At 50.6% G+C, this 14,262-nt stretch overlaps 1 protein-coding gene across 1 annotated transcript; it reads left to right on the forward strand.

Moving 5' to 3' along the window:
- The first annotated feature begins 8,384 nt into the window (after positions 1 to 8,384).
- Positions 8,385 to 10,760, forward strand: LCMT2 (leucine carboxyl methyltransferase 2). Its single transcript, XM_038740898.1, has one exon. The coding sequence runs from the start codon at positions 8,385 to 8,387 to the stop codon at positions 10,662 to 10,664; it is 2,280 nt and encodes a 759-aa protein (XP_038596826.1). The 3' UTR covers positions 10,665 to 10,760.
- Positions 10,761 to 14,262: the final 3,502 nt, after the last annotated feature.

Here is a 14,262-nt window from a genome sequence, read left to right on the forward strand (position 1 = left end):
GACGGGGACGGGGAGACGGGGACGGGCCCGGGCCCAGGCCCTCCCCTCCCACCTCGGGCCCGGCTGGGCCGGCACCCTCCCTCTCTTCCCGTCGGCCCCCGGGGCAGGCGCAAAGGCCTCTGCGAGACACCGCTCTGAGGCCTGACTTTCCTCATTCATTCATTCATTCATTCATTCATTCATTTATGTATTCATTTATTCGTTTATTTATTCATTCATTTATTCATTTTTCGTTTATTTATTCATTCATTTATTCATTTATTCGTTTATATTTATTCATTCATTTATTCGTTTATTCATTTACTTATTCATTCATTTATTCATTCATTCATTCATTCATTACTTATTTATTCATTTATTCATTTGCTTACTCATTCATTTATTCATTTACTTATTCATTCATTTATTCATTCATTCATTCATTCATTACTTATTTATTCATTTATTCATTTGCTTACTCATTCATTTATTCATTTACTTATTCATTCATTTATTCATTCATTCATTCATTCATTACTTATTTATTCATTTATTCATTTGCTTACTCATTCATTTATTCATTTACTTATTCATTCATTTATTCATTTATCCATTCATTCATTTATTCATTTATTCATTTACTTATTCATTCATTTATTCATTTATCCATTCATTCATTTATTCATTTACTTATTCATTCATTTATTCATTTATCCATTCATTCATTTATTCATTTACTTATTCATTCATTTATTCATTCATTTACTCATTCATTCATTTATTCATTTATTCATTCATTCATTCATTCATTCATTTATTCATCCATTCATTTATTCATTTATTCATTTATTTATTCATTCATTTATTCGTTTATTTATTCATTCATTTATTCATTTATTCGTTTATTTATTCATTCATTTATCATTTATTTATTCATTCATTTATTCATTCATTCACTTATTCCTCATTTATTTATTTATTCATTCATTCATTCATCCATTCATTTATTCATTTATTTATTCATTCATTTATTCATTTATTCGTTTATTTATTCATTCATTTATCATTTATTTATTCATTCATTTATTCATTCATTCACTTATTCCTCATTTATTTATTTATTTATTTATTCATTCATTCATCCATCCATTCATTTATTCATTTATTTATTCATTCATTTATTCATTTATTCGTTTATTTATTCATTCATTTATCATTTATTTATTCATTTATTTATTCATTCATTTATTCATTCATTCACTTATTCCTCGTTTATTTATTTATTTATTCATTCATTCATTCATTCATTCATCATTCATTCATTCATTTGTTCGTTCGCTCATTAGTTCATTCATTCACTCACTCCTATTGATGGAGCGCTTCCCGGGGGTTGGAGCACTGGACTAAGCGCTTCTTGGGGAAGAACTGGCCCTATCTGTTGCCCCTTTGCATTCCCCAGTGCTCCGCCCCCGGGAAGCGCTCAATAAATAGCACTCAATGAATGAATGAAAGAGGGAGGGGACGATGACGTTCCCTCTACAAATGGGAAGCGCTCAATAAATAGCACTGAAAGAATGAAAGAGGGAGGGGACGATGACGTGCCCTGCACACGGGAAGCGCTCAATAAGTAGCACTGGATGAATGAAAGAGGGAGGGGACGATGACGATCCCTCTACACATGGGAAGCGCTCAATAAGTAGCACGGAAAGAATGAAAGAGGGAGGGGACGATGACGCACCCGGGAAGCGCACCCGCACCCGGGAAGCGTTCAATAAATACCACTCAATGAATGAATGAAAGAGGGAGGGGACGATGACGTGTTCCGCACTCGGGAAGCGCTCAATAAATACCACTCAAGGAATGAAAGAGGGAGGGGACGATGACGTGTCCTACACACGGGAAAGTGCTCAATAAATAGCACTGGATGAATGAAAGAGGGAGGGGACGATAACGTTCCCGCTACACATGGGAAGCGCTCAAAAAGTAGCACTGGATGAATGAAAGAGGGAGGGGACGATGACGTGTCTCGCACCCGGGAAGCGCTCAATAAGTAGCACTGGAGGAATGAAAGAGGGAGGGGATCATGACGTGCCCTGCACACGGGAAGCGCTCAATAAATGCCATTGAATGAATGAATGAAAGGGGGGGACCATGACGTGCTCCGCACCCGCGAAGTGCTCAATAAATAGCACTGGGTGAATGAAAGGGAGAGGACGATGACGTGCTCCGCCTACGGGAAGCGCTCAATAAGTAGCACTGGATGAATGAAAGAGGGAGGGGACGATGACGTGCTCCGCACACGGGAAGCACTCAATAAATACCACTCAATGAATGAAAGAGGGAGGGGACGATGACGTCCTCCCCATACGGGAAGCGCTCAATAAGTGGCACCGGATGAATGAAAGAGGGAGGGGACAATGCCGTTCTCCGCACCCGGGAAGCGCTCAATAAATACCATGGAATGAATGTAAGCGGGAGGGGACGATGACTTGCTCCGCACCCGGGAAGTGCTCAATAAATAGCACTGGATGAAAAAGAGAGAGGGGACGATGACGTTCTCCCCATGTGGGAAGCGGTCAATAAGTAGCACTGGATGAATGAAAGAGGGAGGGGACAATGACGTGCTCCGCCTACGGGAAGCGCTCAATAAGTAGCAATGAATGAATGAAAGAGGGAGGGGACGATGACGAGCCCTGCACACGGGAAGCGCTCAATAAATACCATGGAATGAATGTAAGCGGGAGGGGACGATGCCGTGCTCCGCACACGGGAAGCGCTCAATAAGTAGCACTGGGTGAATGAAAGAGAGAGGGGATGATGACGTGCTCCGCACCCAGGAAGCGCTCAATAAATACCATGGAATGAATGAAAGAGGGAGGGGACGATGACGTACTTCAGCGCTTAGTACAATGCTTTGCACATCGTAAGCGCTTAATAAATGCCGTTATTATCATTATTACTCCGCACACGGGAAGCGCTCAATAAATACCATGGAATGAATGAAAGAGGGAAGGGACGGTGACGTGCTCCGCACACGGGAAGCGCTCAATAAAGAGCAGTGAATGAATGAAAGAGGGAGGGGACGATGACATGCTCCGCACCCAGGAAGTGCTCAATAAATAGCAGTGAATGAATGAATGAAAGAGGGAGAAGACGATGTGCCCTGCACATGGGAAGCGCTCAATAAATAGCACTGAATGAATGAAAGGAGGGGACGATGACGTGTCCTGCACACGGGAAGCGCTCAACTAATAGCACTGAATGCCCACAATCAATCAATCAACTGTATTTATTGAGCGCTTACCATGTGCAGAACACTGTACTAAGCGCTTGGGAAGTACTGAGTAGGCGCTCCATAAATACGATTGATTGAATGAAGGCACACAGTAGGCGCTCCATAAATATGATTGAATGAATGAAGGCACACAGTTGGCGCTCTATAAATACGGTCAAATGAATGAAGGCACACAGTAGGAGCTCCATAAATACGATTGAATGAATGAATGCACACAATCAATCAATCAATCGTATTTGTTGAGCGCTTACTGTGTGCAGAACACTGTACTAAGCGCTTGGGAAGTACAGAGTATGCGCTCAATAAATGCGATTGAATGAATGAAGGCACACAGTAGGTGCTCCATAAATACAATTGAATGAACGAAGGCACGCAGTAGGCGCTCCATAAATACGACTGAATGAATGAAGGCACGCAGTAGGCGCTCCATAAATACGATTGAATGAATGAAGCCACACAATCAATCAATCAATCACATTTATTGAGCGCTTACTGTGTGCAGAACACTGTACTAAGCGCTTGGGAAGTACAGAGTAGGTGCTCAATAAATGCGATTGAATGAATGAATGCACACAGTAGGCACTCCATAAATACGACTGAATGAATGAATGAAGGCACACAGTAGGTGCTCCATAAATACGACTGAATGAATGAATGAAGGCACGCAGTAGGCGCTCCATAAATACGACTGAATGAATGAATGAACGCACACAGTAGACACTCCATAAATAAGATCGAATGAATGAAGGCACGTAGTAGGTGCTCCATAAATACGACTGAATGAATGAATGCACGCAGTAGGCGCTTCATAAATACGACTGAATGAATGAATGAAGGCTCGCAGTAGGCGCTCCATAAATACGACTGAATGAATGAATGAACGCACACAGTAGACGCTCCATAAATAAGATCGAATGAATGAAGGCACGCAGTAGGCGCTCCATAAATACGACTGAATGAATGAATGCACACAGTAGGCGCTTCATAAATATGACTGAATGAATGAAGGCACGCAGTGGGCACTCCATAAATACGACTGAATGAATGAATGCACACAGCAGGCGCTCAATAAATACGATTGAAAGAATGAAGGCACGCAGTAGGTGCTCCATAAATACGATTGAGTGAATGAAGGCACACAGTAGGCACTCCACAAATACGATTGAATGTTTCTTCCTTTCTTTCTCTGTCTCTGTCTGTTTCTCTGCCCCTCTCTGTTTCTTTCTCTCTCTCTCCATTTCTTTATTTCTTCCTCTCTTTCTCTCTCCCCATTGCTATTTATTTTATTTTGTAATATGCTTGGTTTTGTTCTCTGTCTCCCCCTTCTAGACTGTGAGCCCACCGTGGGGTAGGGCCCGTCTCTATATTTTGCCAACGTGGACTTCCCAGGCGCTTAGTACAGTGCTCTGCACACAGTAAGAGCTCAATAAATATGATTGATTGATTGATTGATTGAATGCACACAATCAATCAATTGTATTTATTGAGCGCTTACTGTGTGCAGAACACTGTACTAAGTGCTTGGGAAGTACAGAGTAGGTGCTCAATAAATGCGATTGAATGAATGAATGCACACAGTAGGCGCTCCATAAATACGATCGAATGAATGAAGGCACGCAGTAGGCGTTCCATAAATACGACTGAATGAACGAAGACACACAGTAGGAGCTCCATAAATACGATTGAATGAAGGCACACAGTAGGCGCTCCATAAATACGACCGAATGAATGAAGGCACGCAGTAGGCGCTCCATAAATACGATTGAATGAATGAAGGCACACACTAGGCGCTCCATAAATACGATTGAATGAATGAAGGCACACACTAGGCACTCCACATGCAGTAGGCGCTCCATAAATACGACTGAATGAATGAAGGCACGCAGTAGGCGCTCCATAAATACGACCAAATGAATGAAGGCACGCAGTAGGCACTCCATAAATACGATTGAATGAATGAAGGCACGCACTAGGCGCTCCATAAATACCATTGAATGAATGAAGGCGCACACTAGGTGCTCCATAAATACGATTGAATGAATGAAGGCGCACACTAGGCGCTCCATAAATACGATTGAATGAATGAAGGCACACAGTAGGCGCTCCATAAATACGACTGAATGAGTGAAGGCACGCAGTAGGCACTCCATAAATACAACTGAATGAGTGAAGGCATGCAGTAGGCGCTCCATAAATACGACTGAATGAGTGAAGGCATACAGTAGGCGCTCCATAAATACGACTGAATGAATGAAGGCACGCAGTAGGCGCTCCATAAATACGACTGAATGAATGAAGGCACGCAGTAGGCACTCCATAAATACGATTGAATGAATGAAGGCACGCACTAGGCGCTCCATAAATACCATTGAATGAATGAAGGCGCACACTAGGCGCTCCATAAATACGATTGAATGAATGAAGGCACACAGTAGGCGCTCCATAAATACGACTGAATGAGTGAAGGCACGCAGTAGGAGCTCCATAAATACGATTGAATGAATGAAGGCACGCAGTAGGCGCTCCATAAATACGACTGAATGAGTGAAGGCACACAGTAGGAGCTCCATAAATACGATTGAATGAATGAAGGCACGCAGTAGGCGCTCCATATATATGACTGAATGAATGAAGGCACGCAGTAGGCACTCCATAAATACAATCGAATGAATGCATGTAGTAGGCACTCCATAAATACGACCGAATGAATGAAGGCACGCAGTAGGCGCTCCATAAATACGACCGAATGAATGAAGGCACGCAGTAGGCGCTCCATAAATACGATTCAATGAATGAAGGCACGCAGTAGGCACTCCATAAGTACGATTGAATGAATGAATGCACACAGTAGGCGCTCCATAAGCCCACTGTTGGGTAGGGACTGTCTCTATATGTTGCCAACTTGTACTTCCCAAGCGCTTAGTACAGTGCTCTGCACACAGTAAGCACTCAATAAATACGATTGATTGATTGATTGAATGAGTGAATGAATGAAGGCACGCAGTAGGTGCTCCATAAATACGATCGAATGAACGAAGGCACACAGTAGGTGCTCCATAAATACGACTGAATGAATGAAGGCACGGAGTAGGTGCTCCATAAATACGACCGAATGAATGAAGGCACGCAGTAGGTGCTCCATAAATACGACTGAATGAATGAAGGCACACAGTAGGCGCTCCATAAATATGACCGAATGAATGAAGGCACGCAGTAGGCACTCCATAAATACGACCGAATGAATGAAGGCACACAGTAGGTGCTCCATAAATACGACTGAATGAATGAATGAATGCACACAGTAGGCGCTCAATAAATGCGACTGAATGAATGAATGAAGGCACGCAGTAGGTGCTCCATAAATACGATTGAATGAATGAAGGCACGCAGTAGGCGCTCCACAAATACGATTGACTGTTTCTTCCTTTCTTTCCCTGTCTCTGTCTGTTTCTCTGCCCCTCTCTGTTTCTTTTTCTCTCTCTCCACTTCTCTATTTCTTCCTCTCTTTCTCTGTCTCTCTGCCCCCTCTCTGTTTCTTGTTGTCGGCAGCGGACTTGACGTGACTGACTCCATCTTGTATGCGCTGACAGTAACCCTCCATTTCTGCAGGCTGAGAGAACAAGTCTGTAAAAGATGCCTTCAAGGCCACCAACAAGTAACACCCATCCGAAGAGGATTTACATCCCTATTACCTATCTATGCAAGGCGTGGGAAAGATAATCTGTAACATCCTGCCGGTCCCAATTCCTGAAATGCCCAAATGCCCCATTCCCATGTTGCTGTAACTCAATAAAAGACACAGTGATATTGGGATGGGGGCTGCTTGTCACTCGTACCTCTCCAGGGAGGTGAAGGGGCAGGTAGCCACTTTCCTTCTTTACTGCTCTATGAGTCATTTTTCCTATCTGCATCACCACCCTGGGTTCAGGAACCCTGCGGCGGATTTACACCGAGTTAACCTATTTTGCACCCTACTTGTCGATAACAGTTCTCCCTCCCCATTTCTATTTATTTCACTTTGTTAATCTGTGTTATCGACAAGTAGGGTGCAAAATAGGTTAATCGGTATAAATCGGCCGCAGGGTTCTTGTACCCAGGGTGGTGACGCAGATAGGAAAAATGACTCGGAGACATGAGTTCAGATAGAGCAGTAAAGAAGGAAAGTGGCTACCTGCCCGTTCACCTCCCGGGAGAGGTACGAGTGACAAGCAGCCCCGATCCCATTCTCACTGTGTCTTTTATTGAGTCACAGCAACATGGGAGGGAGCATTTAGGAATTTCAGGAATCCAATTAGGACCGACAGGATGAATGTAAATTCTATGATTTTACTGCCTTGTTAAGGTTGTTATCTGCCTTATGGCCTTGTATAAATAGGTGTGTAAATTCCGTTATCTTCTGTTGTTACTGTCTTGTCAGGATGTCATCCTAAATTCTGTTATCTTCTGTTGTCACTGTCTAGTCAGGATGTAGTCCTAAATTCTGTTATCTTATGTTGTCAGGATGTCATCCGACCTACGACCTTACATATATAAGTGTTACTTGTTAATTGCCTTGAAGGCATCTGTTGCAGACAATACAAAAAGCAGTTGTTCTCTCAGCCTGCACAAAATGGAGGGTTACTGTTAGCATACACAAAATGGAGTCAGTCATGTCAAGTCCGCTGCGGACAACAATCTGTTTTAGTCTTGTTGTGTGTCTCCCCCTTCTAGGCTGCGGGCCCGTCTCTGTATGTTCCCAGGCGCTTAGTCCATCATCATCATCAATCGTATTTATTGAGCGCTTACTATGTGCAGAGCACTGTACTAAGCGCTTGGGAAGCACACCTTAGCAACATCTAGAGACGGTCCCTACCCAACAGTGGGCTCTAGTCCAGTGCTCTGCACGCAGTGAGCGCTCGATAAATGCGACTGATTGATTGATCGATTGAATGAATGCACACAGTAGGCGCTCAATAAATTTGATGACGGAATGAATGAGTGCACGGAGCGTAAGGACGATTGAAGGAACGAAGGCTGACGAGGGAGGGGCCTGTCGCCTCAGACTCCGCCCTCCATTTTGAAAAGGGGGCGGGGACGGCGGGCCCTTCGTCCCGGAAGCGGCCGTGAGAGGATGGGGCCGGCTGAGGGGAGCGGGCGGCGCGCGCGGCCCGTGGAGGCGACGGACGGCCGCAGCGCGCTGAGCAAGGCCTCCCTGCACGCGCACGGCTACGTGCGCGACCCCTTCGCGGCGCTGCTGGGGCGGGGGCGCGCGCGGCGCGCGCCGCTGGTCCACCGCGGCTACCACGTGCGCGCGCGCGCCGTCCGCCACTGCGTGCGCCTCTTCCTGGAGCGCGCGCGCGGGGCCGCGCAGGCCCCGCAGCTGCTGTCGCTGGGCGCGGGCTCCGACTCGCTCTACTTCCGGCTGCGGGCGTCGGGCCGGCTGGGCCGCGCCGCCGTCTGGGAGGTCGACCTGCCCCCCGTGGCGCGGGGCAAGGTGGCCACCATCCGGGCCACCCCCGAGTTGGCCGCCCTGGTGGGGCCCTGGGAGCCGGAGCCGCTCCACCCGGCCTCGTGCCTCGACGGCCCGGCCTACCACGTGCTGGGCCTCGACCTGCGCGACCCGCCCGGCCTCCAGCGGGCCCTGGACGCCACCGGGCTGCGGCCGTCCGCGCCCACCCTGCTGCTGGCCGAGGCCGTGCTGGCCTACCTGGAGCCGCCGGCCGCGGAGGCCCTGCTGGCGTGGGCCGCCGGCCGCTTCCCGGCCGCCCTCTTCGCGGCCTACGAGCCGCTGCGGCCCGCCGACCCCTTCGGCCGAGTCATGCGGGACCACTTCCGGCGGCGCGGGGCGGCCCTGCTGGGCCCGGCCGCCTGGCCCGACCTGGAGGCCCAGCGGCGCCGCTTCCTGCGCGCGGGCTGGGCGGCCTGCGGCGGGGCCGACATGAACGACTTCTTCCGCGCCCACCTGCCCGAGGCCGAGCGGCGCCGCGTGCGGGCGCTGGAACCCTTCGACGAGTTCGAGGAGTGGCACCTCAAGTGCGCCCACTACTGCGTGGTGGTGGCCGCCTCCGGGCCCGCCCTGGGCCCGCCGCCGTTCCTCCCCGGGCCGGGCCCGCCGGAGCCGGACCCGCCGGCGGGCCCGGCCCTGCCCGCCCACCCGGCGGCCGGCCTGGCTGAGGGGCCCGGCCTGCGCCGCTACGGCCACGCCTCGGCGCCCCTGGGCCCCGACATCATCCTCAGCTCCGGCGGCTTCGGCGAGCGGGACGGCCGCCACGGCCGGCTGGCCGGGCTGCACGTGCTGCGGCGGCGGCCGGGCGGCGGGTGGCGGGCCGCCTGGGCGGGCGGGCCGGCCGGGGACGGCCGGCTATTCCACACCCTCAGCCCCCTCCCGGGGTCGCGGGTGCTGCTGCTGGGCGGGAGGCGCTCCCCGCTGGCGCCCGTGCCGGAGATGGAGTGCTGGGCCCTGAGCCCCGGCGGCCCGGAGGACGAGGGCCCGCGGGCGGAGGCCGCCGGGCCCGGCCCGGCCCCGCCCGACCGCCGGCTCCGGCGCTGGCGCCACACGGCCACCGAGGTGACCTGGCGGGGCCGGGCCTGCCTGTTCGTCTACGGCGGGCGGAGCGACGTCGAGCCCGCGCTGGGCGACTGGGCCTTCCTGCGGGTGGACGGGCTGGACTGGGCCGAGGTGCCCGTGGAGGGGCCGGCGCCGGCCCCCCGCCACTCCCACGCCGCCTGCGGCTGGCGAGGCGGGGCCCTCGTGGCCGGGGGCCTGGGCGCCGACGAGGAGCCCCTGGGCTCCGTGCTCTTCCTCCGGCCCACCCCCTCGGGGTTCCGCTGGGAGCCGCTGGACGTCCGGCCCCCGCTCTTCCCCCGGTACTCGCACACGGCCCACGTCCTCGACGACAGGCTGCTGCTGCTGGTGGGAGGCGTCCGGATCCCCTCGTCGTTCTCCTCCCCGGCCCCGGTCCCCGGGGTGGCCGTGATCGACCTGGCCACGGGCCGCGGCTCCGAGCACCCGATCGACGCCGCGGCCGTCCCGTGGCCGCTCATGCTGCACAACCACACCAGCGTCCTCCTGGAGGAAGAGCGGCGGCTCCTCCTGCTCGGGGGAGGCGGGACCTGTTTCTCCTTCGGGACCCACCTCAACCCCCAGCCCGTCACCCTGGATCTCGCGGGCCTCGCGGGGGGGGCCGGCCTAGCGGGGTCGGCGGGACGGCCGGGGAGAATCGCGGGCCCGCGGGGCTGGGGCGTTGGCACCGGGGAGGCGTCGGCCGTCCTGAAATCCGGGGAGCCGGCGACGGGGGTGCGGGATGCCGCGGCCTTGAGTGCGGAGCTGAGAAACCAGTCCCCGGGGGCAGAGGAAGATCCCTCGGATCGCCCCGGGTCCCGGCGGCAACCCCGTCGTTCCCGCGCTTAGTATCTCTCCCGAATGTGGAAAGCCGCCGTGACCCGCTCTGTATTCCTCCGGCGCCCGGAACCCCGGTGGCTCAATAAATCGGAATCTGGAATTAAAGCACTTTTTCGTGATGGTTTCGCCCGAATGGGGAGGCGTTCTAGACCGTGAGCCCGCTGTCGGGTAGGGACCGTCTCTATATGTTGCCAACTTGGACTTCCCAAGCGCTTAGTACAGTGCTCTGCACACAGAGCAAAGCCTTACTGAAGGCCCATCTCCTCCCAAAGGCCTTCCCAGACCGAGCCCGACTTCTCCTCAATTCCCGCTCCCTTCTGCATCACTCCGACTTGCTCCCTTTGCTCGTCCCCATATTCCCACCCGTATTCCCACTTTATTTTTATTGATGTTTGTCTCCCCCCCGCCCCAGACCGTAAGCTTGTTGCGGGCAGGGAATGTCACTGTTTATTGTTGCATTGTGCTTTCTGAAGCGCTTAGTACAGTGCTCTGCTAACAGTAAGCACCCAATAAATGCGATTGAATAAAGGAATGAAGGTTGGACATGTTAAACGTTAAAGATGTTAACATACAACACTCATTTGGTCACTTCCCTCACCTCCAACTTATTTTAACATCTGTCTCCCCTGTAAAACTGTCGGCTCCTTGAGATTAGGGAGCATGTCTACCAAATATATAGTATTGTGCTCTCTCCCATCTAGTACAGTGTTCTGCACAGAGTAAGCGCCGAATAAAGTCCACTATCGATTGATGGATTAGTCAGTTTTCTCTCCGTGACGGAACATTTCCGCGGATCACTCAGTTCGGGTAAAAGCTTTTGCTGTGGAACTTTGTCCTAGCCATGTGACAATCCTAAATATACTATCTCCCGAGGCCCTCCTATCCACATAATAATAAAAAGAATTAAAAGGTGAGCACTCACCGTGTGCTGAGGTAAATAGAAGATAATCAGACAATCTAAGAGGGAGGGAGAGCAGGTATCTTCCCTTTAAGCAGGAGGGCATTTCTCTGGGTTTCAATTAAGTGACTTTTGTTCAGGGACGCTCAGCAGTTCAGGACTATGAATTGGATGTCCGTGCTCGTCCCGCTAGGCCACACCGTCCGGATTTTTGCCGCTTCTTAATGCCATCAAAGAATTCCAGCTCCTCACGTGTCTCACCAAGCACTTCTGTCTTGTGGCAGCATGGTGTTTTCTATGGGCAAAGCACTGGAGAAAAACTTGCGGGTGAGAACTGGACACCGTCGGTCGGTCCCTGGCTGCCGAAGGAAGGTGAAGGGGGTGGCGACAGATACCTAAGGAAAGACGAAACAATAAAAACAGAGAACATGAAGATCCATAAAGTAGGAGGAATAGGGTACTGTGTAAGAGGAGGAGAGTTTCGGGCTTTTTGGAGCTCAGGATCCAGATGCCCACGAGCCACAGCCAGGCCCTAAATCGGTATTTTTGGTGCGGTATTTAAGCGCTTGCTATGGCCTGGCCATTTGTCTTGTTTGGTTTTGTTGTCTGCCCCCCCACCCTTCTAGATTGTGAGCCCGTTGGGTACGGATTGTCTCTTATTTGTTGCCAAATTGTACTTTCCAAGCGCCTAGTACAGTGCTCTGCACACAGTAAGCACTCAGTAAACACGATTGAGTGAATGAATAAACCCCCGTGATGGCCAGACTGACCGAGGCACTTCCGCAGCAGAAAGGGGCCGCGGAAAAACATTTAATCATCATCGCCAGGAATGGTTTTGAGCAACTACTAAGTTCGGGTCTAAGAGCTTGGGCGAGTTCAAGAGAAGCAGTCCACACAATCAATCAATCAATCAATCAATCGTATTTATTGAGCGCTTACTGTGTGCAGAGCGCTGTACTAAGCGCTCGGGAAGTACAAGTTGGCAACATATAGAGACAATCCCTACCCAACGGTGGGCTCACAGTCTAGAAGGGGGGAGACAGAGAATAAAACAAAACATATTAACAAAATAAAATAAATAGAAGCACTGTTCTCTGGGAGCTTACAACTCTCATGGTGCGGACAGAAAAAAATAATAAAGAACAGGAGCAGGAAGAAGAAAGTCTGTAACAGGAAGCAGTACTAATGAAATCTGACGGAAATAGCGGGATAAACTATTTAACGTCCAAAAAATAAAATAGCCCAAAGTACTTAAGAGCGGAGGTTCTTTTGTGGGGTTCACATATTTCCAAGGTTTTGTTTTCTACTGGGACGCGGGTCATCGGCCTTGGCGTCAGGTTAGGCTGGGGAGGGAATGGGTGGGAAAGATCAGATGTTTAAAGCCCTCATTGTGTCAGAGATGACTGTTTTCCCATGTGGGCCACGGAGAGCATTTACCAGATGATGATTCCTTTAGGGAAACACGGGATCTAATTTCCTTCGATTTATTTAAGCGCTTTGGAATCCCAAGGCTCGGAAGTTCGGGACAACAGGGGTGTAAATCTGTCCAGCCCCGGCTAATTACGCCCAAAAAGGGCAGACGGTCTCCCACTTTCTGGAAAACGAGGATGGCGCTTCTGCCGATGGGGAAGAGCCAAGGAGACGGCCCGGGCCTGAGCTCAGGGAAGGGAGGGCCGGGAAAAAAATCTAAGCCCTCCGCTCCAAAGCCAATGCGGAGCAGGGGCCCGGTAAGCGATGACGCGGGAATGAGGACAAGGCGGAGAATGCTAGAGCCTTGGCATCCCACGTGGGGCTCCCGGTCTTCATCCCCATTTTACAGATGGGGGAACTGAGGCACGGAGAGGTGAAGCGGCTTGCCCAAGGTCACAGAGCAGAGCAGCGTGGCTCAGTGGAAAGAGCCCGGGCTCGGGAGTCAGAGGTCATGGGTTTGAATCCCGGTTCTGCCCCTTGTCAGCTGTGTGACCTTGGGCAAGCCACTTCATTCATTCATTCATTCATTCATTCAATCGTATTTATTGAGCGCTTACTGTGTGCAGAGCACTGTACTAAGCTCTTGGGAATTGCAAGTTGGCAACATATAGAGATGGTCCCTACCCAACAGTGGACTCACCAGTCTGGAATGGGGAGACAGAGAACAAAACAAAACATATTCACTTCTCTGGGCCTCGGTTACCTCATCTGTAAAATGGGGATTAGGACTGTGAGCCCCACATGGGACAACCTGATCACTCTGTATCCCCCCCAGCGCTTCACACGTAGCAAGCGCTTAACAAATACCACTGTTATTATTATTAAGTGGCCGAGCTGGGATTAGAACCCACGTAATAATAACAATGATGATTTGTTAAGCGCTTACTATGTGCAAAGCACTGTTCTGAGCACTGGGGAGGTTACAAGGTGATCCGGTTGTCCCACGGGGGCACTCACGGTTTTAATCCCCATTTTCCAGATGAGGTCACTGAGGCCCAGAGAACTGAAGTGACTTGCCCAACGTCACACAGCTGACGGTGGAGCCGGAATTTGAACCCGTGACCTCCGACGCCAAAGCCCGGGCTCTTTCCACCGAGCCACACCGCTTCTCATGCCCATCTCCCTCCTTCTTAAACCGTGAGCCCTATGTCGGGGCAGGGACTGCATTCAACCGTTTTATCTTGTAATTACCCCAGTGCTTAGTACAGCATTTGGCACAAAGGTGCGCTTAGCAGGTAT

The sequence above is a fragment of the Tachyglossus aculeatus genome (assembly GCF_015852505.1).
Source record: "Tachyglossus aculeatus isolate mTacAcu1 chromosome 12 unlocalized genomic scaffold, mTacAcu1.pri SUPER_6_unloc_1, whole genome shotgun sequence".
Taxonomy (NCBI): domain Eukaryota; kingdom Metazoa; phylum Chordata; class Mammalia; order Monotremata; family Tachyglossidae; genus Tachyglossus; species Tachyglossus aculeatus.